The 24,491-nt window shown below is 29.5% G+C and overlaps 2 protein-coding genes across 2 annotated transcripts in view; one reads left to right on the forward strand and one right to left on the reverse strand.

The window, feature by feature from the left end:
* Window positions 1-750: 750 nt before the first annotated feature.
* Window positions 751-24,478, reverse strand: LOC107455736 (reticulocalbin-2). Its single transcript, XM_016073414.4, has 6 exons — window positions 24,238-24,478; window positions 18,875-19,022; window positions 16,331-16,481; window positions 10,253-10,369; window positions 5,057-5,271; window positions 751-1,917 (listed from the first exon to the last, which is right to left on the reverse strand). Exons 1-6 carry the CDS (start codon window positions 24,407-24,409, stop codon window positions 1,743-1,745), a joined length of 978 nt encoding a protein of 325 aa, XP_015928900.2. The 5' UTR covers window positions 24,410-24,478; the 3' UTR covers window positions 751-1,742.
* Window positions 20,355-24,491, forward strand: part of LOC107455737 (uncharacterized) — a 33,604-nt gene continuing 29,467 nt past the window's right edge. The window contains exon 1 of the mRNA XM_087158148.1: window positions 20,355-20,406. The gene's annotated coding sequence lies outside the window, so the exon portion shown is untranslated. The remainder of the gene's footprint in view (window positions 20,407-24,491) is intronic.

Consider the following 24,491-nt stretch of genomic DNA (forward strand, 5'->3'; position numbering starts at 1 on the left):
CAAACTCTTCATTTTATTATTATACAGGGTGCGTAGCGTTTTTAAAAAGGTGCTTAGTTTCGATTTTTAAAAGCCCTTAAAGGTGCTTTTTTCATTGGGTGTTTTTAAAAAGTGTTTAATTTTCTCTTTTCTGAAATGTGATATTTTTTTTTACCATGTTGATTTTCGCTTCGAATTATGCAAAAAGACATTGTCCTGTTCAACGTTTTCACAATTAATTCAACCCCAATCTATTTCGGCGTACCGCTGGTCTGTAGCAAATGAAAGCACCATTTGTTTTAAATGTTTGATGAAATACTTGCGAGTCCGCACTTGCGTATACTGAGCTGGATTCTGTGGTAAGGAGTTTTGATTCTTGTGTGCAACCCTGCTGCATTTTGCAAGAGATTCTCAATTTCAGACTTCATTTTCTGCCATCTGTAATAGAAAATAAAATCTCTCGAAGTTTCGCTGATAGAAAATGTCATTTTTCTTTTTTAATTTCATCGCTTGTGACGCGCCATCGTCTCCGTCACTGTAAATAAAACCGGATAAAACCATCAATTGTTAAAAACTTGCCAACCCTGTCTAATTATGATATTTTTCAAAGTTCTTAAAAATATTTTTTAAGTTCTTGAAAAGTGCTTATTTTTTGTTGAAAAATTTGACTACACACCATGTTATGCATAACTCCCACTAGGAGTTTCTGTATGCGATTGATTCTTTTTAGCTCACTGTATCATGAATGTCTAAGCAAATAAAAATAAATTATTTAAGAGAACATATTTATATTATTTGAAAAATACAAAAGAGAGAGGACTTCACAAACATGCTTTAAAAATTACAGAACATTGAAAGAAATGACATTCCAGACATAAAATCCAATGTAAAGCAAAAGTGTTTACAGTCAATAAAAACATTTGATCTACACGCACAAACACTCTGTGTACATAATGACTCACATTAAGCAAATACATCATTGACATCCTGAGGAACATATTTTAATTACTTTGGCACAATTTAATTTTTTTTTTATTATCATACACTGCTTTTCAACTTGATAAATAAATCTTAAATGTTTTTTGAAGATCACAAATCATTATAGACCTCGTAAGCTGTAAAAAAATTATTTTATCTACTGACATATAAAGCAATTGATTATTTCAAAAGGTTAATAATAATAAAAAAGAAACTTAATATACCTTATTAGCATAAGACATAGTTTAGTTCAGTAACACTTTATGGGCTTATTATAATTGATTACAAAAATAATTGAAAATTAAGTCCAGAGTTTTTTTTTAAATAGCTTGTAAATATATTTTGAATATTTTTCTAATTTTACTTCTAAAATAACCAATATAATGTTTGCTAATCACACTCTATTACATATCTCAGTAAAATAATATATCCCAAATGAAAATAATATATACAGAGGTTGCAATGAATTCTACTTGAATTAGATAGCTTGAGCGTGAAATAGCTTGAAATTAGAATCAATTAACAGTGCCAGAGATAAAGTTGGTTCTGAATACAGCCATATTTAATAGATTGACATAATATTTGGTCTTGGTCTCACCCAATAATTTAAATATGAGAATATGAAAAATTGCTCCTAATGCATAGATTAAAAACAAAATATAAGCTCTTCTTTACTAAAAACACTTATGTATTTTGAGATGCATTTTAAGCCAATTTAAAAAAAAAAAGATAAAACAAGCTTAAAATTCAGAATAAAAAAAAAAAAATAAAGACGGATTAAAAGTTCATAGTTCATCCTCATAATGATGACTACTTTTATGAAGTTGTTCTCCAAAGTCAGTCGCTTCGCTTCCCACAAATATTTCATGATGATCAACAATCTCTTTAATCGATAACTTGGCATCTTTATCAACGTCCGAACTCTCCAATAAATGATCTGCTTCATTCTCAGCAGTCTCTCTGAAAATACAATAAACAGCATTTAATTCATGAAGAGGAATAATAAAGAATAGAGTTGGCAAGGTTTAGGACTGAATGGATTAATCCATGGTTTAAATCCTCCTGTCTAAAAAACTTTTTTATTCAAATTATGTCACAATTTTAAAAGAAATATTGTGAAAAATAAATAATTAATTTTTGTACAGGAAACAAAATGAAAACAAGTTTTTGTTTCATTAAAAAAGTTTATTATTATTTTTCAATATTGCATTATTTATTCTTACGCAAAAACATAATTTATTAATATTAAAAGCATATTTATTCATATTTAAAGGATAAGGTATTTACTTTTGTTGTTCAATGAATTGGGGAGCTTCAAAAGTTATAAATATTTTCCTTTTATATTATATTACTTTTCCTTTAATAAGTTAAAGCAAAGTGTATAAAAAGTATCAAATATGTATTAATCTAAGTAATTATTATGTGTACAATGATTACACAAATAGAATTTTTACCCCTTTACCAATGTTCAAGGTTTTGAACACTGTCAGACAGTTTTAGTCAGTTTAGGACAGTTAAAGACAATAAAACCCATGTGCCCTGTTCAAAACTAGTTTAATCCACTGACGGTTCAGCATGTAAAAAGTCGTATTTTAATCTGCAGTTTTCTCCGCATAGCAAAACCGGTTTTCCCACGTTCTTAGATAAAAAGTGGTGTACAGGGGAGAAAATTTTCCAAATTTCGCCCAGTTGCTAAACTGCCAGTGGGTTAAGACAACCAAAACCTTGATAAAGAAATTAAATATTGTGTAACAGCATGAACAAACAGAAAAGCTTTTTCTCTCCGTTTCACTTTGATTTAGTAAAATGAAACTAATATCTAACAAGGAAATAGCATAAAACTCAAAAGAAACTTTTTTTTGAATATAATTTTTGAAGTGATGAATTGGCAGTGTAGGCAAATATGATTTTTTCTAACATTTAGCAATAAAAGCATTTGAAAAATGTATTAATGATAATATTATTATTTGAAACCTTAGAGCTAAAATGTATAGCTAATTATATATATCCAATGATTCAGAGTTCTTTTTAGGAATAAAAAGGGCAGGGCGCAACCTCACAGAAAAGGGCACTAACCATCGTTAAAACTTATCCAAATATGAAATATTATGTAAAAACTGAATTTGAAGCTTAACTATTTTCAAATTATAACTATTTATGTGTATAATTCAAAAAGTAATTCTCACTCATTATCAAAATAACAAACATTTGAAGCTTTTAAAAATTAATTAAAGGCATGCTAAAAGACAATCTCTGTGCATTCATTTTCTTCAACAAAAAAAAAAGAAAGAAAAAAAAAGATAAACAACTTGAAAGCTTTTTTTTATATTTCAAACTGGAAATTATATATATATATATATATATATATATATATATATATATATACCGTAAACCGGGGCGAGTCTACCCATTTTTTCAGTTTGTCAACTTTCAAGTGGTCAAACTTTTGTAAATATTAAAGAAAAAAGGCTTTTAATAGGTGTTTCGGAATCGCTACTTATCCCTCTTTAAAGCTGTGAAATCGATTTTAGAAAATATTAACAGCTAAGCTTTTACTGTATATTTTTATGGAACTGCTGACAAATCTCTCGCATGGGGCGAGTCTACCCATTCTACTAAAATGAATGTTAACATTGTAAATAATCAAATTTTACTATTAAATTGTTATTTTAGTTACTATATAGGATATTTATGACGTAAAATTCATAACTTTATTATATATTCCATTTTTGTATTCATAAAATAACACAAATTGAGTATTTGATCTATTATCACATTTTGATCACAGTTTTCTTTTATAATCATTAACATTATAAAATAACATTTTTTTCTGATTATTGTTGATGAAAATAAATTAAAATTAATATAAATTTACAATTAAATAATTAATAAATAATAATAATTAAAGATTATTAACAAAATCGAAATTCAAACATTGGGAATCATGAAAAATCCTTTTCCCATTCTTTTGGGAGGTGTGATTTTTCATACAATGTTTTCTCGTTGAATGAACTCTTGTAATATAAAAATTGAAATATAAAAATCTTGTAATATAAAAATTGAAAAAATAGGTAAAATAAACATATTTTATATTTACATTTATATATAACCTATAAATTTTCTTATTAATGATAAATTTATCAATGCAGAATTAAAATAATATACTCAAATTCATTTAAAATGACTTAATTTTAATATAAACAAAGTTCTAAATTATATTATTATGCTTTATTAAAACTAAATACGAATGGGTAGACTCGCCCCGCAAATTCTGGCTTTTTGTTTACAACAGCAAAACTTACATTCTTTTTGTTTTTTTTTCATATAAAATTAATGTAATCTTAGTCTTAGATAAGTTTATCACTTAACCAAAGTGAAAATAGTAATAATAATAATATACTTACGGAGCACCAACTAAAAGTTTGCTGATTTTCAATACAAATCTCTCAAGAGACGTTTGAACAGCTCGGTTAAAAAGACACCAAATAAATAAAAACGGATCAAACTACTACAGCGCCATCTTCCTTAGAGTCTGAACTAAGTCCTCCGTCGGTAAAATTTTTTTTATTTGCAATTTAAAATAGTGAAAATTAAATAAAACTAAAATGGGTAGACTCGCCCCTGGATGGGTAGACTTGCCCCGGTTTACGGTATATATATATATATAATGAACAATTAAAGGTGCATTTTTAACTAAAAGGTATTTATTCAAAAAAATTATTCTAAAATTTAAAATCACTAAAAATTTTATCATTATGCCCCTCAAAAAAAAAAAAAAATCCTAACATAGCTCCCATAATTCTAATATAGTAAATATTTGTAATAGTAAATTAAAATTAAATCTAAAAACACAGATAATTTTATCAGTGTGTAGTTATTATCTAAACCAGTGGCTCCCAAACCTTTTTGACACAAGGACCTCTTTTTATAGTCAAAACTTGCCCACGGATCCCCAAGTGAAAAGCCTAGTAATTATCTCTTTAAAAAAATCAAATGCTTTAAAACGTAATTTTATTGAAGACATTAAAAAAAGAAAGATGATAATTAAAATTGTTTTGTCAAACTATTTATACTTTAATAAGTTGGATATTATAATTACACATTGTTTGGTATAATCCAGAGGAGTACTTCTTCTTTACTCAATTTGCTGTCATTATTCAAGTCAAAATCATGGATAAATCTATCTTTTTCTACAGCGTAGTTTTCACTATTTTCAGATGGGGATTGACCATGGTGATCTGCAATGAATTCTTCAAAACTAAGAAATCCATCATTATTCACGTCACGTTTTCTCATCATTTGTTCATACAAAACCTATTTAAAAAATAAAGGACTTGTTCATACGAAAGATTAAAAAAAAAACATTCTGCAGTATAAAGTAAGAATACTAAAAAAAGGGGATTGAAATGTAAGCCTTCATTAAAAAATAAAACTGATAAAAGTTATAACTATTCAAACTGCAAAATGTTATAAATTAAAATAAAGGTTGAAAATTATTAAAACAAAATAAGCTTTAAATGTTTAAACAAAAACTAAAAGTTTCCTATAGGAATGTTTGTTAACACTCCTGAAAATTCTGACTGCATAAGCATTTATACCCTACATCAGAGATGGCGAACCAATGGCACGCGACACAATATTTTGGGCACTCCACCGATCACAATTGTTGTTGCACTATGAAGTATATGTATCAATTAAATTAAAATTAGCAAAAAATAGACAAAATAATACACAATATTATTAAAAAAATTAATGCTAAAAAAACAATTAATAACTATAAAAACAAGCTAACAATAAATAACTAGTAAAAAAAAAATCAACAGTCCTGCTTAAACTAACATCTTACAACCTAATTAAGTTATTTGTCATCTAATCTGCAACAACAGAAGCCACACTAATGTTACTTGAAAGTTGAATTACGCGTATAACTGAGATATTGCAAAATGTTCTTTTTTTTCAATGTAAATAAAGAGTTTTGAGTTGATAGTATTTAGTATTATTAAGCAATTTTTTAGAGAAAATGGCACGTTGGTGTATAAAGGTTCGCCACCCCTGCCCTACATCATTTATTCATATAGAACCGATTAAAAACAGTCTGTAAAGAAAAGTATTAAGAACTGGAGACTGTAAAAAATCTACATTTAACTATAGAAAGATTAAGAAGGATAACTTCTAAAAACAACAAAAAGTAAATTTTGAATTTAATTTCTGAAAAATTAAATAAGTTTACGATAGTAAAACAAAAATAAAAAGGTCTGTTTTCAAACTGGATTAAATGTATCAGAAAATAAAAGATCATTAATAAGTATATATATTTGCGTAATTTTTGAAAGCTTTATTCAACGGACTTTTATTAATCTAATTAATGAAAAACATTTCTGATATTTCTGCTAAAGAAAAAATAAACTTTATAATCACTGAGTTAAGATATCTTTTTAGTTGAGGATCGGGGGACAACAAATCACACTCCAATGAATTCCAGGACACTGCGATATTCATGGCAACGAACAAACAGATATATTGGCCAAGAAGGACACTCAAGTAATTCAACAGCCAAACACTTCTTTCGATTCCATAAAACTTTATATCAAAAAGACAAAATTGGAAAGCCTTGCTCACTTCTCGTGTTTCTTCAAGAAGTTGGAGGAATAGCTTTAGACCAAAACACTTCAGATAAGCCCCGTGAAAAAGCTGTTGCGGAATTCTGACTCGTGGTAGGCCATGACTGCCAGGCAAACCATCTTCATCGAATTGGCATTTTTAGGAGTCCTAATTGCCCACTTTTAAATTTTATTTTATAACCGTCGTTGAACAGCAAACCCAATTTTTTGTTTACGACTACTAATGCTCAGTTCTGTAGCCTTGTAATTTAGAACCTAAGCAGAACACAAGAAAACTCTTGGATCAGTACCCCCGGAGGACATGGGAATATGGAGGACTTTGTGACTAAACAGATTTAACATGCATCAGCCACCATTTACTACACAGGGAGTCTTTGTCAGTAGGGATCGAACCCACGATCTCTTGGACATGGGTCCAGTGCCCTACCAACCAGACTATCCTGGCCTCTAATCGCCCACTTTGTGGAAGAGATGAAATCATGGACAGGAACCATTTGTTGGGATGCACGGCTCTGAGCGGAGGCTCCGAGATGAAGGGATACTGGAGCATTCGACATCTGCTGATAGGACCATAGAGTTGAAATAGTAGGTAGAGGAACCAAGTTCGCTTTATTCCTTCTGAAAAGACACGCCACAGATAGCAAGCAAAGAGTTACAATCACGTGATGGAAAGAGTGCAATACTTGGCGCAGTATCACCAATGTTGGCGCACTAAGTTTTTCAACAGCTTTATTTCGATATTACCGATGCGCAAATAATCGGAGCATTTGAAAGAGAGAAAAAAAAATATTTTCGTTAATCACATTTCTTTAATATTATTAAATGGGTTTCTAAAACATGAGGAGTTTTTTTTTTCTTAACAGATAATTTTTAATTAAAGTACTGCCTTTATTTAAAAAAATTCAGTAGTTCTCGTCTTTACCCTTAACACTATTCCTTAAAATTTATTCATTATATAAAAATAAAAAACGATATTCTGCATCACTTATATTTATTACTATATTCAGAAAATTTTTTTTTAAATGTTTTTATTGCAAAGACCTATTTTTTAAAAAAAAATTAACAATATATATTGTAATAACTATTATTACATTCAGCTATTGTTATTTTTTTTAAAAAAAATAATAACTTTGATACAAAAATCAGGATTTTTTTTAAATCTACCAGGGCTTAAAATGTGAATTTGAAAGTGTTGCCTTTCTTTTTTAATGAAACATAAGTTCGTTTAAAAAATAAATTTAATCTTTACGTTTTAAAAGTTTTATCACTGTTAGATAAAACAAATTGTAAAATTAAACAGATTGTCTGAAAAAAGTTCGATGCTTAGAAATAACGTTAATGTTGCAACACTTTTATCATTTTTATTTAAGTTCACCAAGAGACTGCTCGAGAGGTAATATTAAATTTCGGGAAAAATAGCTTCGGGGAAAATAAAACCCGTTTTTAGTAGAATAGATTAGTTAGAAAACATATTTTTGATTAAATTTAATTACGTTTAGAATTTTATTTATATATTGAATACATTAAATTATTTATACAGTAAAGATTATTTACATTATTAATTTAGAATTTTGACTTCTTTTTTTCCTGACACTTAAAATAGATATTTTCAAAAATAAACTGCTGTTGCATTTTAACTTAATACTCAACAATTTGTCTAAATATGAAATAAAATATTTATTCTAATATAAAAGTTTTCAGCTCCGAATAGAGAAAAATATAAGATTAAAAGCATTAAACTAATCAAAGAAAATAATAAAAGAGTTAAACTAGAAATTTTACTTTGTATTTCATGTACAATCTAATTCCATAAATTACTAGGAAGTTTGAATTGTACACACAAAGAGACTAGTAGAGAATCTTTCGAAATTTAAACAAAAAATACTTAAATAAAAGAGAAAGCAATTAGAATTTTTACTTTGTACTAAATGTAGATTGAAACTAATGACGAACTTATAATTAAAATATCTTACTTTTATTTGTGATAGAAATTGCAATTTATGCAACTTTTTATGAGGTAAATTTATGCAACTATTATAGGTCAATGTATATTTAATAATTTTTATACAGAAAACCAGTAACTTAAAAAGTAACAGTTAAAAATATTTTATTTTACGAATAAAAGAACCATAATCATTTTATGGACATTAAGAAAATTACAATGCCCATCCATAAAAAATGTAATTTTCTTAAAAATAGTAAGTGCATTTAAAACTATATCTTTTAGCCAGCTGCAAATTAAATATATACAATCTATATAAAGGTAAAAACAGTTGAAATTTTACAAGAAAGGTTCACGATGTTAAATCTTTGCACCACAGCCAGCTGTTAGCCTTGGCCGTCTGAGCAGTTTATTCCATACCAATGCATCACATGCGCTAATTTACTGCACTAATTTACTCCTATACAACTTAGCCACTTCTATGTTATGTTTTCTAAATTTGTTGCACTAAATCAAACTAATTCTACGCTTTAATATACCAATATAGCAACTATTTTTAAATAAAAAGAAGATAAACAAGTACTTAATGATTATATTAAATATACATTAATTTATTTTCTAAATAGTACATAATTTGTATTCATTTTATGTATAGTAACAGAATTACATAATTTTATTAAAAATTAACACTAAAACTACGATACACTATTTTATATTTAAATACTAAAAATATTTCATAGAATTTAATTATTCATCAAACATATAAGAATATACAAATAATTTGTTTTTAAGCATTCCTATGTAATTTAAAAAACACAACTTCTTATGTACCATATTTTTTATTTAAATATATATATTTAAAGGAAACATTTTAGAACAAGATAAATATTGGGTTTTAGTAATCAAGAGGTAAAGATATACAAAATCTTCAGAATATACAGAAATGATAACGGCATTTAAAGAGAACTAAAACAAAACCGAAAGTTTACTCAACTGTTCCTTGGCGCTAAAGTATCTCGCCAAGGAAGCCAACAAAGCTTTGCAGCTATTTCAGCTAAAAATAGAGTATATATTGAAATATACTTAAACATTATAAGTTTAAAGTTTAAGAAACAATAAAAACTTATGTTAAATGCAAAAAAGTGAGCAAAAACGAGCGTAATTGATTATTAAAGCAAATAAAACATGATTATCAGAGCATGACTGAGTATCGGAAAAATTTTAAAATCAATTTTAAAATAGAAAAAGTGAAAAAAAATGTCGCCCTTTCTTGTAAAAAGTTCACAAACAGTCTCTAGAAAACTTCTCCGTGCAGCAAAATGCTCAGGAATTTCGTACCATTCTTATTTCTGAATTTAAAAGACAGACAGTTAATTGCATCAGACGATCGCAATGCTAAACGAATGGACGGGAATCGAAGCGGTCTCAGTGAACGGCAAGTTTGGGCTACAGTCACGTGACTTTATCTTGTCCACGGGTCGGGGGTTATTCTACTCTCTCTACCCAGTATTTCAACTCTATGGATAGGACACTGACTTTTTTTCTTTTATTCTGTTCTTTTTCATTCCTGTTATTTCTTAATTTAAAAAGAGTGTCATTTTCCATTGCCATTGGAAATTTAAAAAAAAAGATATCTCTTATTATAAAATTCTAAATATTGATATTTTTAATAAATAAAATAATAAATAAATACAATAATGAATAAAATGAAATAAATAAATAAAAAGTGTACCTGATGCATGTGTTTGAACTCTTCAGGATGCGAAAAGGCAGGATATTCTGATTTGTTTAAAATTCCATCACCATTTAGATCTGCTGCTTTAAATAGCTCTTTATCATTTTGCAACATCTAAATAAAAATAAAACGATGTCAGAAATTAAATTCCTGAAATTTTTATATCACAGGTAATAAGGTTAAACAATATTTTATGGGAACCCAATTATTGCAAAGACATTGCTTAATCTGTAATAAAATTTTAATACATTATACAAACTTGTATATAACTTGGAGTAATTTTAAATTCTTTGCCATAAAAGCATTGGTTTTAACATTAAAAAAAAGAAGATTTTTCTATTACCCTCAGTTCAATAATACAGAGAAATTTGAGATTTTTTTTTTAAAAAATTGCAATTTGAAACAAATATGTTGGTTATACTAAATGATGTCTAGATAACACTCCTGGAACAAACCTGACAGGTAATTACATAAAAAAAAAAAAAAAAAAAAAAAAAAAAAAAAAAAAAACAGAATTGCAGCACTATGTCTGAATTAACACAAATAATAAGTAAAATAAATTCTGATATTACAAGGCATTTAGAGTAACAATCTACAGCAGTCAATACAGAGACAGTATTTGACTTCTCATAAAGTTGATGCACTACAAAATGCACATCAATACTATGGTATTAAGGTTTTAGTGAGATGAGTATGCTGTGATCAATAACCACAACAATTAAGAAATAATAATAAAATTTTATTTAAGTATCTATGTATATAAAAATCTCTTGTCACAGTTTTAGTGTTTAAACTCCTCCGAAACAGCTTGACCGATTTTGATGAAATTTTATATGTATATTCAGTAGGTCTGAGAATAGGTTTATAACTTTTTTTTCTTCCTTTTTTGGACAGATTTAAAGTATATTTAAAATATATCTTTATTTAATCGTATTCGGATACAAGCTAGACATAGAAACATAACAATTAAAAAACAATATTCAAGCACGTTCCAACAAGTCATATTAAACTCTAATAACTTATACTCGCCCTTAAAAGAAGAGCATTAAATATATTTGCGAGAATGGCAGTATTTCGAGTTGAAAATACCAATGTGACTGCTCTTCCAGTGAATAACAACGACGAAATACCGCGTACCAAATTGGCCGGTACATCAGCTCCAATGAGCTGTTGATTCTTTGGACTTCTCTTTCAATGATCTTTGGATTCCCGATTCATGAACGGGATCCAACCGTTAGTCATTTAGCCGTCCATCTTGAAAACGGTCAGAGCGTATATTTCACGAACGAGACAGCGATTGACCGAGCTATAAATCCACCAAAAACTACACTCACCGAATTTTTTTGAATTGTGTAATCGTGCGGATGCTTTTGGTGCCTTTGCACGAACATTACTCAGAAGTACCACACTATTTCACATGGGCTCAAACAAAAAAATGGACACCCTGCAAGCAAGGCACACCGGTTGATGCCTGTCCCGGTTTATTCAAATTAAACGCCTTGGGGAGAGTATTTACAGTCAATCCAAGGCAGACTGAGTGCATTTATTTTCGACTGTTGTTGGTTAATGTCACCGGCTCATTGTCATTTCAAGATATACGTAAAGTCGATGGACATCAGCAGCCAACGTATAAAGATGCATGCCTCCTTGCACTGGGCTTGCTGGAAGACGACAACCAGTGGGAATGTATGCCTGCTGAAGCAGCATTGAACTGTACTACAAAGCAAATTCGTCTACTATTCGCTATAGTATTAACTACATGTTTACCGGCCCGAATGGAAACGTTAGGGGATAATCACAAAGATTCGATGACTGATGATATACTGTATCAACATCGCACACGTTGCAACGATCTAACGATAACATTCAGCGATGCTATGTACAATGAAGCACTGATTGTTATTGAGGATCTTTGCAATATTATTGCCAACTTGCTTCTCAGTCATTTCGGTATGCTTTCGCCAAATCGAAGTGCATCTGATTTATTAAACAATGACATGAATCGTGAACTTCAATACATTACGGTAGAAATGGCAGCGATTGTTACTCGCAATGTTCCACTGATGAATGAGGAGCAATAGAACATTTATGACCGCATTATGCTTGTAGTTTCGTCAGGACAAGGTGGATTTTGTTTTGGATGCAACAGGTGGAACTGGCAGAACATTTATTATTTCGCTAATTCTCGCTGAAATATGATCAAATAATAGCATCGCGTTGGCCGTTGCATCATCTGGCTTTGCGGCAAATTTATTGGATGGAGGCAGAACAGCTCATTCAGTATTTAAGCTGCCACTAAATATTCAAAACAACCCAGACGCAGTGTGCAACATAAAAAAGCAATCGTCTATGGCCACAGTGTTGAAACACTGTAAAATTATCATCTGGGATGAATGCACTATGGCACACAAACATTCCCTTGAGGCGTTGAACAGGACATTGAAAGATATAAAAAACAATGACAAATTATTTGGCTGCACACTGTTACTCCTTTAAGGTGATTTCAGACTAACACTTCCCGTCATTCCGCGTTCAACGTACGCTGATGCTTGCTTGAAATCATCTCCACTGTGGCGTAATGTTGAAAAAATTCAACTAAAAGTAAATATGCGAGTTCAAATGCTTCAGGATCCATCTGCTGAAACATTCTCAAAACAATTGTCAGACATCGGTGATGGAAAAGTTACTAAGGATGAAACTGGATGCATAAAATTACCGGACGATTTCTGTACAATCATTGATTCACAAGATGCTCTCATTAACCTAATATTTCCCGATGTACACACGCAGAAAGGGCGATTATAGCAGCAAAAAATGTGGACGTCAACGAATTGAGTCTGAAGATACAACAGTTATTGCTTGGTAACTTGGGGACATATAAACCAGGTAACTTGGGGATGCAGTCTGCGATCCCTTTGAAGCTGCAAATTTTCCAACAGAGTTTTTAAACTCATTGGATTTACCAGGCATACCACCGCATAATTTAGTACTCAAAGTTGAATCTCCGGTTATTTTGCTTCGTAATTTGAACCCACTATGGCTATGCAACGGCACGCAATTAGTCGTTAAAAAATTAATAAACAACGTTATCGAAGTCATTATTTTAAATGGCGAATTCCGGGGTGAAAGTACATTACTTCTACGAAGCCCTATTATACCAACACCTCCTAGAAGTAGAAAGACCTCAGCACGGATCAATTTAGTAGTCCGAGATGACGAAGTTAACTGCGCAGTAGACGAAAAATAAGAAAGATGTCATTACGTTAGGGGTAGGGGAGAGTGGGGTCAATTGTAACAGGGTACGATTGTAACAGAGCAAAAATTTCGAGTGTCGGGTTCTAGATTTGGTTCCTAGGTGGCGCACAAGGTGCATTTAACAAATCTACATGTACACCCCTGATGGCAACCATTTTTATGTACTTTTGAAAGAGTTACATCGCAAAAGATATTTTCACGCCACGCAAGTACTTTTTTTGGTATTAGAATACTATATTGTAACAAAGTAATTTTGTTCAAACAAATAAAAATTAGTAACCGAATATGTAAGTGGACACCTAAATTAACATTTCAATAAAAAAAAGATTAGTTTTGCTAATTAATTAGCATTGTTTTTAACAAATGAAGCTGAAATGGCGTGTTGGGGACAATTGTAACAATAAGTAAAGGAACGATTGTAACAGTTGAAAATAAATAATCTTATGTTTACAAACCATTACTTAACTCTTTAAGAACCACCAATAGCATTTATATTATGTTGCATCTGCATTATTTTATTTGTCACCTTTCACAGCAATTATTAAAATTTTTAACCCCTTAAAGTTAAAAGTTTAACCCTTTAGGTCTCTGCTCATTATTATTTTTACTCCTAAAACATCACTACTATTTTGATCAATAAAAAAATATATCACAACTATGATAATATGTATAATTAACTATGTTTTAGTTGAATTTATGAACTCTTACAATTGACCCCGTAAGTGGGGACAATTGTAACAAGTGCACGACTGTCAAAAATTGTTAATAACTAATATAATAATATTTAAAATCAGGTATTTATTTTTCTTCTAGTAGAGGATAGTCTACTTTACACGTCTGTCAATAAATACTAATAATATATTGGATTTTTTGTTAGTTAAAAATAGTTAAGTAAAAAATGTTACAATTGACCCCACTCTCCCCTACTAAGCTGCGCAGTGGTTGAAAATACGAATTATGTCATTACGTTTGGACTACTAAGGGATATTTATGGTAACCCGTGATGAGGCCTGTTCTTTCTAGGAGGTGTTGATTATACCCACAGATGTGCCAATTCAATTTAAACGCATTCAGTTCCCCATTAGATTGGCATTTGTAATGACTATTAATAAATCTCAAGGCCAAACAATGTCTCTTTGTGGCTTAGATTTGAGCACACCATGTTTTTCACACGGACAATTATACATGGCATGCTCTCGAGTGGGCAAACCATCCAGTTTATTTGTGTTAGCTAAAAATGACAAAAAATATTGTACACTCCATTGCACTAAGAGATTAATATTGTTGACTAATATTTTTAGAATTCGTTGTATATATAATTTATAAAAAAAAGTTACAATAAATTAAAAAAATTATTATTTGGTGTGTTGTTATTTTCACATTCCGTCATCGTTCACAGCGCTCCACGCCTCTTCCACTCATAAACCACATACGCACACACTTACAATAAATAAGATATATTTTCATACTCTAGAAATAATTCATATGGCAAAACAATGCCGGGTCAGCTAGTAACTTTATAAAAATATGGTAAATTAGCCCATAAATGGCTTGAAAAAAGATGATTTGCTATGTTGTTGTTGTCATAAGCCATTAAGGCAACCAGAGAGTGATTGTTCTTGTTTTATAGTGGCGCCATCTATGGCCAAGAATTCGACTTCTGCCACACCTGTTCATAGAGAGGACCCATTCATACATCCACATAATTTTGATCTGAACCAGAAAATTGTCAATCTCCAATTAAGTACCTCTGAGTATAATTTGTTATGGCCACATGGAGGAATTTGTGACCTGACAGATTTAACGTGCACCAGTCATCATTTACTACATGGGGGGAGTCTTTGTTCGGCTAAATTCGAACTCTTGGTCTCACGAATAGGAGTCCAGCACACTGCCAACCAGGCAATCATGACCATGATTTGCTTTATAATATATATACTCATTCTATGTATTTAGAGTTTTGTCTTGTAAAATTTTGTGTTTTATACCAAACAACTATATTTCCCCTGGAATTGAGAGATCTGCTGCAGTTGAAGAATGAAGACAGCAGAGACACTTGACAATTTACTCACGAAAAGCAGAGCTCTTGACAAACGGGATTTTAGTGCTGGAAAGTAATAGATTACAAACAAAATGTGTTAAAAGAACATTTCGAAAACTTTATTATAATTATTATTTTGCAACAAATATGGTTGATTTTTTTTCCTTCCAATTTCGTAGTAATAACCGCTGAAAAAGTGATCGAGAAACAACATAGATTTACAATAGAATCTGTTCAAATTGACTGTATCAGAAAGTAATGACTAAAACATGAGATTAAAAATTTTCTAATGATTATTTATAAAAGAAAAAATTCGTTACGTGTTTAGAAGCTTTTGCGGGGGACACATTAACGGTCAGCGGGGTAGTACACGACTCGCAGGCTGCAGGTTGTGCATCCCTATATGAAACATAACAGAGAAAATTAAATTCAGGGTATCTGCTACATTTTAGATTTTCATATTCCTGACTTTTCATGACTAATTCCAAGAATTTTTCATGACTTAACGAAGATGGATATAATATATAAGGAATTTTATAAATTTTGAGATATAGAGGTTTTCGAGATAAAGAGGTTCGAGATAAACATGTTCAATTGTACAACTAATACCTTTTTTATTCTGCAGTGTTAGATAGTTAGACGTGCACTTATACATTCTGCATTTAATAGAATTTTAGAAAAAAAGAAAAAAAAAAACTAAGGGAGTGGGGACACCGACTAGTGGAATATTGATTGCTTAAATTTAAAAAAAAAAAGTTCCCGTGCAGTATAAGACCTACCTGATAATCCTCCACTGAGTCTTGTGTAAGTGCAAGATCATCATCATACATGCCATAGGTTTCTGCTAAATGCTCTTCCCATGTGACTTTTCCATCCTCATCTCCATCTTCATCTTCCAATTCATCCAAAGCTTCTTCTTCTGTTAGCATCCTATTATCAGATAAAAGATGAAATAACCTTCGTTTCTCTCTCCATTAAGATGCCAAATGGATGGGTTATTATTCAACAAGTCAACTCTCGGTTAGATGGAGAGAAAACAGTTAGGAGTGAGGGAATACTTTTCTGTAGTCCTCATAAAAAATGTAGGTTCATGCAGTACTATTTGATGCACTTTTAATAAAAAGTATGTTAAAAAAGTTTAGGATGCCAATAATCTAAAAACTCAATGACTTAACGAGGAAATAGAATATGTAAGGTTTTAGATCTTTTGTCATGTAATTTTACATCTGAAAAGAGCAAATAAATAAATAAAAAATGAATATTATTAACATTACATTCCATATTACTTGAGTAAATTTGTACAAATTTTTTCTTTCATTAGACAGTTTGTACAGTGCATCCAAAAAAAAAAAAAAAGAAAGAAAGAAAGAAAAGAAAACGACCACCCTGAATAAGTTTTGATCTAATTTAATCTTCAGGTTCAAGAGATCAATCTTCATGGGGGTGACCTCAAATATGCTAGCTAATTAGAGCAGATGATATTTTAAGTTACGAAATCAGACACAAAAACGCACTTTCTCTAAATTTTTTGTTGTTGTTGACAGATTCAGATTTATGGGAACTATGGTCCCATAGTTAGGTCAAGAGAGTGATATCATAACTTTAAAGTATTAACTTTGCATTGCAAAATATAAAATTTGCATAAAATCAGTTGAATAGCTCCTTAAAAGAAGTCGTCCATTAAGAATTCGATCTATACCCTACAATTCAATATTTTTTTGACTATTATTAAATAAATAAAAATAAATATGTACATTAACTAAAATTTATTTTTGCATGGAATTATCTCCGGATAAACCAATTTTATAATTATAAGCAAGCATTTTTCAATTCGCTTAAAAAGTTCTCGAGATATGGAGAATAAATATTATAATTCATATCAGTGGTTTATAAATGCTGTGCGAGAGAGTTAGGTCTAGGAGTGGCATTTATATATTGCTAGTGATTAAAGGACAATGATGGCAGTCACACAAAACTTAAACTCAAGCAATATAATGCCATTGATCCAGTATGATTTGTCACAATCTTGATCTACAGCTTATGTTACACCCTTTTTGATCATAGTAGGCAAATCTATTAGAATATTTTAAGTAATGCCTAATTTAGTTATGGTTGGGAAACTTCTCCTTTATTATAACATTTATTTGCATACATATTTTTTTTATATTACTGAATCTTATATTTTTCATATTTTTTTCCCATCCCATTAGATTTATGATTTAAATTTAAAACCCTATATATAATTGTTTTTATGATATAAAATTATAATAAAATTTAATATATTATATTCATTGTTTTCATCTTGCTGTTTTTATAGCAAAGAAAAAAAAAATCCTAAATTACAAGATTTCAAATTACTGAATGAAACTACAGTAGGGAACTTATTATCCGGAACGATCGGGACCATCGTTATTCCGGATAACTGATTTTTTCGGTTTTCTGAATCGCTACAAAAAGCCGTTTTTTAATTGTTAAACCCAACTAAAAAAAAAAATTTTTTTTTGGAAATAATCTTAAAAAGAAGAAAAAACGATAGAGTAATACACTATTCATTATTTCCAAAATGATGATAAGGTAAACATCTTTAAAAAAAGAACGAAAAATCCTAAAATCTTATGAGGAAAAATTTTTTTTTTGAAAAATGGCGGGAAAATTTATCGAATTTCGTTCCGGTTTTTTGGTTTTCCGATTTCCGGATAACGGGTTCTGTACTGTACTAAATAAGTAACTAGTATACAATAATTTTTTTTACAAGTTACTGTTGATGTTAGCAGAGGCGGATCTAGCGGGGGGGGGGGTCATAGGGGTTATGACCCCCCCCCCCAAATTGAGAAAAAAATAAAAATAACTTTTTTAATAGTTTACAAAAGAAATAAAATATTTTAAAAATTATTTAAGGGGGTATATACACTTGTAGGTAGGACGGAAATTTTTTTTTTCTCCAAAGACAAAGCCAAGATTTGCCAAAGTTTCTAAAAAACGCATTACATTTATTATTTAAAGATGTTGAATACTTGAATTATTTATTTTTTTCATCATGAAAAAAAAATATTTTAAAAGAATTAATTGTGTGTGTGTTTGGGGGGGGGGAATCAAACACACACACAATTAATTCTTTTAAAATATTTTTTTATTTTTTTCATCATGAAAAAAAATATTTTAAAAGAATTAATTGTGTGTTTGTTTGGGGGGGGGGAATCTGAGTTTATGACCCCCAGGAAAAATTTCTGGATCCGCCCCTGGATGTTAGAAATATTGTTTTTAATTTTTTTAAAAAAAAGGAATGATCAAAGATTGATAAAAATGTCTTAAATGTAGCTTACTTAAAAGATCTCAAAATCCATTGCGTCAATTCTTTTCTATCAACATAACCATCATCATTGCTATCCATTTTTAAAGCTAGAGCATGAAGCCTCTTCTTAGATTCTTCTGAAGAAAGGCTATCAAATTCTTCAGCAGCATTATGGCTTCCTAAAAATGTAATAAAATATCTATTTCAAAGAAACACTTGTTAAGGCTATTTTTTGAAAGGCTCTTTTGTCATGAGAAGTAGCTGAATATAATGTTATTTTTTTACCAGATGCAAATTTGTGATAGTTATTCATGATTTTCAAGTTTTAGCAGGGAACAGAAATGATTTAGGCCCTGTAGTGTATCTACCACTACAAAAATACAATGCCAATTCACTAGTATATAAGACATGTTGATTCGATGGTCGGGTACATTCTCATAGAAGAAGGCTCCTATAACATGTTATACTGTTTAAAATCAAACTAAAAAGTTTGACAAAATAAAGCATTTTTAAGATATGGAATAATTTGAACAAACTTAAACTCATTTTTATTACCCCCAAAAATTCAATGCATATAAAATAAAGCATTTTGAAATGTGTGGTCCTAAATTAAAATGGGAACTTCTAATTTAGTACCCCTAGTTGCAAAATTTAAAAAAAAAATTGAGACGCTAACCAGTTGCAATTCTCAGATAATAAAATAATTTTCAAAACCAAGAAGATAATTAAAATAATTCCATTAAAAAACATAAGTGCATAACAAATAAAAAAATTCAAAAGGTATGAATTATTTAGTCAAACTATTAAAAACCCAGTTATTTAAACATCTTTCAATGCAGATCAGACATAACCAGTTTAAAAGTTGCTGTCCCATAGTGCTCTGTAATTCTAAACTCTTTCAATTATTACTTTATAAAACTCATTATAAATACTAAACAGAGTTGGTGGTGGTCAAGCATATTTAGGGACCCCTGTGGCAGAATTGCTGCGACACTGTTACAGAACGTTACAGAGTTCTTGCAGAAAGATTTTTCTTTTAAAAAAGCAACAAATTTTATTTTTTTCCCACAGAAATTTACAGGTAACATTTAAATCTGTATTTTTGGCAGTTATTGATTAAGGCAATAATTAATTCAGACTTTTTAAGGCAATAATTCTGTCGAATGTTTGGCGGTTATTGATACTGATTTCTCCATAGTTTTTAAATCCAATATTTTTTATTACAACAACATAATCTCAAATCAAAACAAACATTTGAGGAATCCGATTCACGTGATTTAGTCGTCAATCTTTTTCTCGGTAATTACCCATACGGATTTCATGACAATTAATTTTTTTTTTATTGTGATGATTATTTACAAAATGAGAAGAATGATAATAATTTCTGCTTTTTTCTTTCGAAAACAACAATAACTTTTGGACTTGATCTTTCCTCAGATTTGTAACTTTTTATCACCCAAAAAAATACTATATAAAAGCAGCTGAAGGAAAGGATTGACAGAGCAATCAGAAGCAATCAGCCAGAGTGACAAAAGGCTGAAACCGAAACCATGACTAAACTTGGTAAGTCTCTCTCTTCATCTATTCTAAAAGCACATAAGAATTAATGTTAAATAATAAGTTGGTTTAATTGTATATTCTAATTCTAAAATAGTTAGGTGAATTCTAAATAGGTTTAATATAGTTATGTTATTTCTTAAATTGTTCAAATAATAAAATCAGGGTTGGCAAGATTTTGCCGCAGGTGGAAAAAATCATGGTAAATACCGGTAAAAACCGTCCTGGCAAAAACAGGATTTTGCCAAGCAAATTGGCAAAAACCTATATTTTCCAAGATGAGAGGACAAAAACACATTTTTGATACAAAATTGAAATATATACTATGAATATAAATAATTACAAAAAATTAACGAAATTATTATTCCATAATTAAATGATAATGTAATAATATATCATTTTAGTAGTAATTTAAAACATTATTGATTGGAAAATTTGTGATTATTCTCTTTTTTCCAGTGAAATGAACTTATTTTAAAATTAATATAACTATAATTTAAAGCATAAAATATCTATCAACATGTGCAGTTAATTATTGTACAAATAATAATTTTTTATAATAAATAATAATATTATACAAATAATAATTTATTTGTAAAAAAACATTTATTTTAGGATTCTAAAATGAAAAGAGATCACAAACTTTCAATCTTTTAAAAATTATTACCCTTATATTAATTATTAATATGTTAAAAATAATTTTTTCATGTAATGTATCAAAATTATTATTCCTTATGATTGATTTAAATTTGTTTCAAGTATTTTGTAATAATATTTAATCAGCAATTTAGATAATTTGGTTTTTGCCACTGTCCTGGCAAAAACTCCAACCCTGAATAAAATGTTACTTGTTTTAAGCAAGACTTATATTAATTCTTTATTTAATTTACTAAAAAAAGCGCCACAATAAAAAATTATTACATGTTCATAAAAAAAAAATATTTTATAGTTTTTTTTTATAAACACAATGCTTTTGCTATTTTACATTAGTAACATATGCTTGTTATTATTAAAAATATGTTGCAGAAAGATATTAGTGCTAGAGAGTTGTGTAGCTTGAAAAAATTCTGCCACAGGGTTAGGGACATTATGACTTAGAGAGTTGAGTACCTAAAAACTACATTTTAAGGTAGAAAATTTTACTTTTAAAATCTTTTGACTTTTTAAGCTTTCCTAGTGATCAAGTTCAAAAGTTTGATATAAACTATTCAAACTATTGGTGTTTGCATGACAATCAATCACTATTTGTAGATTAAAAATGCACACTTTTTACACGAGAATATATTTATTTTAAAAATTATAAAATGCAATGTTGTTTATTCTTAGTTTTTTTTTAAAAACGCAATTTATAAATAGTAAGATTCTCAAGGATCCCCAGATTGCATGAGGCACCTGGGCACTGTCCATGTGTAAAGATGGCACTGAGTTTTGGTCATCCCTAGCCAGTGCCCTCTTTACTGATAATAGAAAATGATGCATAATTTCAGTATGATGAAAAGCAAATTACATTTAGAAACCTAAAGTGTTTTAGATCTAATTTTTTACTATGCATAAAGTCACGTCATTATTACTCTAATTGGATTTATAAAAATATGTAAAGATATAGAATTATTCCATAATTTTAATTATTTCCATGCTCTAGGTGGTAGCCACATCGGCAATTATTTTCTTCAAAAGTTTAATTTTTGAACTATTTGAAATGTTTTTTCTTCTTCTTTTTTTTTAAAGTCCAGATAATTTTTGGCAGCAAAATAATAATACAACTTTACTTCAATTTCGGGCATTTAAAATTTTCCCCCCTTTGGCAAACGTACTTAGAAAAACAGTTCAAAAAAAAAAAAAACTATAATATTTTCCTCATGATGTTAGGTGGATATAAGACAACGTATTAGACAAAATAGAACTGAATCATTGCTTTAACATTTTATATTTTGATACTTTGAAAAATTTCTAATAACTTTTCTCCTAAGGATATTTCCACATCGAGATCTGTCGCACCAACTACAATTGCCAAAACACCAAATGGATTTTAAATTTGCAATTAAATATATATATATATATATATATATATATATTTAGGAGTAATTAAAAGAAAAAGGACTAAAAAATTTCTTTCTATGAAAACAATAATTTTACAACGGTATTTTCCACAATATTGGGCATATAGTATAGAAGAAAAAAAATTCCCAATGGAATTTTAATTGAAGAGCTTAGTGGAAGAACCGGATAAGTGACATTATTTCAGTGTTTTTTGGATGGAAGAACCGGCTAAGTGACTAGGCAGATAATCAATAAACAACTCTAGAAATCAATTTCTTGGCATCCAGCACACGAAGACATTAGAAAATTACACAGATAGAAAATTAAACTTTATTTTGCTCCCTGCCAGCAGCAGTACAGATGCAAATTATACTTTGGTCGATCAGAGCTCCATTGGCATCAGGCTAAGCATGAGAGACTTTCTTGGTTTTAACATTCATTTTGCACAAATGCTGATTAGTTTCGGTTATAAAAAATTCTTCCCGAGGGTGAATGTGACTTTGTTCTTTAAACAGGTGTACTCTAGATTCAAGGCTAAGAAGTTGAAAATGAAAAAAATATTGTACAGTAGGGAACCGATTATCCGGAACGGTCGGGACCATCGCTATTCCGGATAACTGATTTTTCCGGTTTTCCGATTCGCTACAAAAAGCCGTTTTTTTTAATTGTTAAACCCAACTAAAAAAAAAAGAATTTTAAATAATCTTAAAAATAAGAAAAAACGATGAAGTAATACACTAATGATTATTTCCAAAATGATGGTAAGGTAAACATCTTCAAAAAATGAAAGAAAAATTGTAAAATCTTACGAGGAAAAAATTTTTTTTTTTAAAAATGGTGAGAAAATTTATCGAATTTCGTTCCGATTTTTTGGTTTTCTGATTTCCGGATAACGGGTTCTGTACTGTATATTCATAGAGTGGATTTGGTGTTCAATGGTGCAAATTTGTAACTTAAATTATGAAAACTGAGAATCACATAGCTAATCATGAACGCTTAGTTTATTACCATAGGAAAAAAAAAAAAACTGTTTTGTAAACATATTTATATATTAAAATGTATCATTTTTGCATGAAACTGAATATTTTTAATAAAAAATTTGAAATAATTTGTCTTCTAACAACTAAACCTAGACATTTTGCATTAAAAATACTTTTAATCAATTTCAGAAATACCTTTAGATGCAACACAGTGTTATTTAAAAAGAAAAAATTCTTTTTTAAAATGAGAAATTACGAAATTCGCGCCAATTAAAGCGATACATAACAGTAAAACATCTACTCTCTGAAAGTTGAGCTCATGTTGCCTTTGAATCGTTTTAATTGGTTTTCGGACAAAGTTGGATAAGATTTTATACCAGCTAGATAATTTTCATTTATGAATATCAGTATAAATACATGTATAGTTACTTCATCTTTTCAAAAAAAATTATAATCGATGAAAAACATTAAAAATCACCGGTGTAAACAAGCAAATGCTACGCATAAAAATGATTAAAATCTTTCTTTATAAAAGAATTAGAATAAAATAAATTGATCCCCAAAAATCTTCACAAACATACAAAAAACATGAAGATTAAACGGAACTATAAAAAGGAAGAACGTATTAACTTTAGCGCCCATTCACGGAAAATTCCCTAAAATGTCACTTAGCCGGTTCTTCCACTTTAAAAACATTTAATTTTAGTCGGTCGTATCAAATAAATGGCAAAAAAAGTAGACTCAGTTTGATTGTGAGATTTAAGTTTGAAATAAAGATTTGAATTAGAGGCTTTAATTAATATTGTTATCCAATTACCCAAAATGGACTCATGGTCAAATTCATTATTATGCTGTCCATCTTTGAAATGAAGTTTGAAGCTAGAACTCTCATCTAGAGTTTCTTTAGAACCTTTTTTACTCTTGTAAGTGTGAGGACCAGAAATTACAAGCTCTGTCAAAAGTAATGCTAAAATTATTGAACGCAACATTGTTCACACCTTATTTCGATGGTTAGGGCTTGTTTACTAACAAACTTCAGCATAGTGCAGCAAAAACTGCAACTAATGTGTT

Source organism: Parasteatoda tepidariorum, chromosome 2 (genome assembly GCF_982258835.1).
Source record: "Parasteatoda tepidariorum strain Cologne lab strain chromosome 2, Ptep-v5.0, whole genome shotgun sequence".
NCBI lineage: Eukaryota > Metazoa > Arthropoda > Arachnida > Araneae > Theridiidae > Parasteatoda > Parasteatoda tepidariorum.

Coding starts and splice junctions, on each gene's coding strand:
- LOC107455736 (XM_016073414.4), bottom strand. CDS start 24,409: ATGTTGCGTTCAATAATTTTAGCATTACTTTTGACAGAGCTTGTAATT. Junction 16,482..18,874: donor TGGATTTTGAGATCTTTTAA/GTAAGCTACATT, acceptor ATCTGATAATAG/GATGCTAACAGAAGAAGAAG. Junction 1,918..5,056: donor TGGATTATACCAAACAATGT/GTAATTATAATA, acceptor TTGTATTTTCAG/AGAGACTGCTGAGAATGAAG.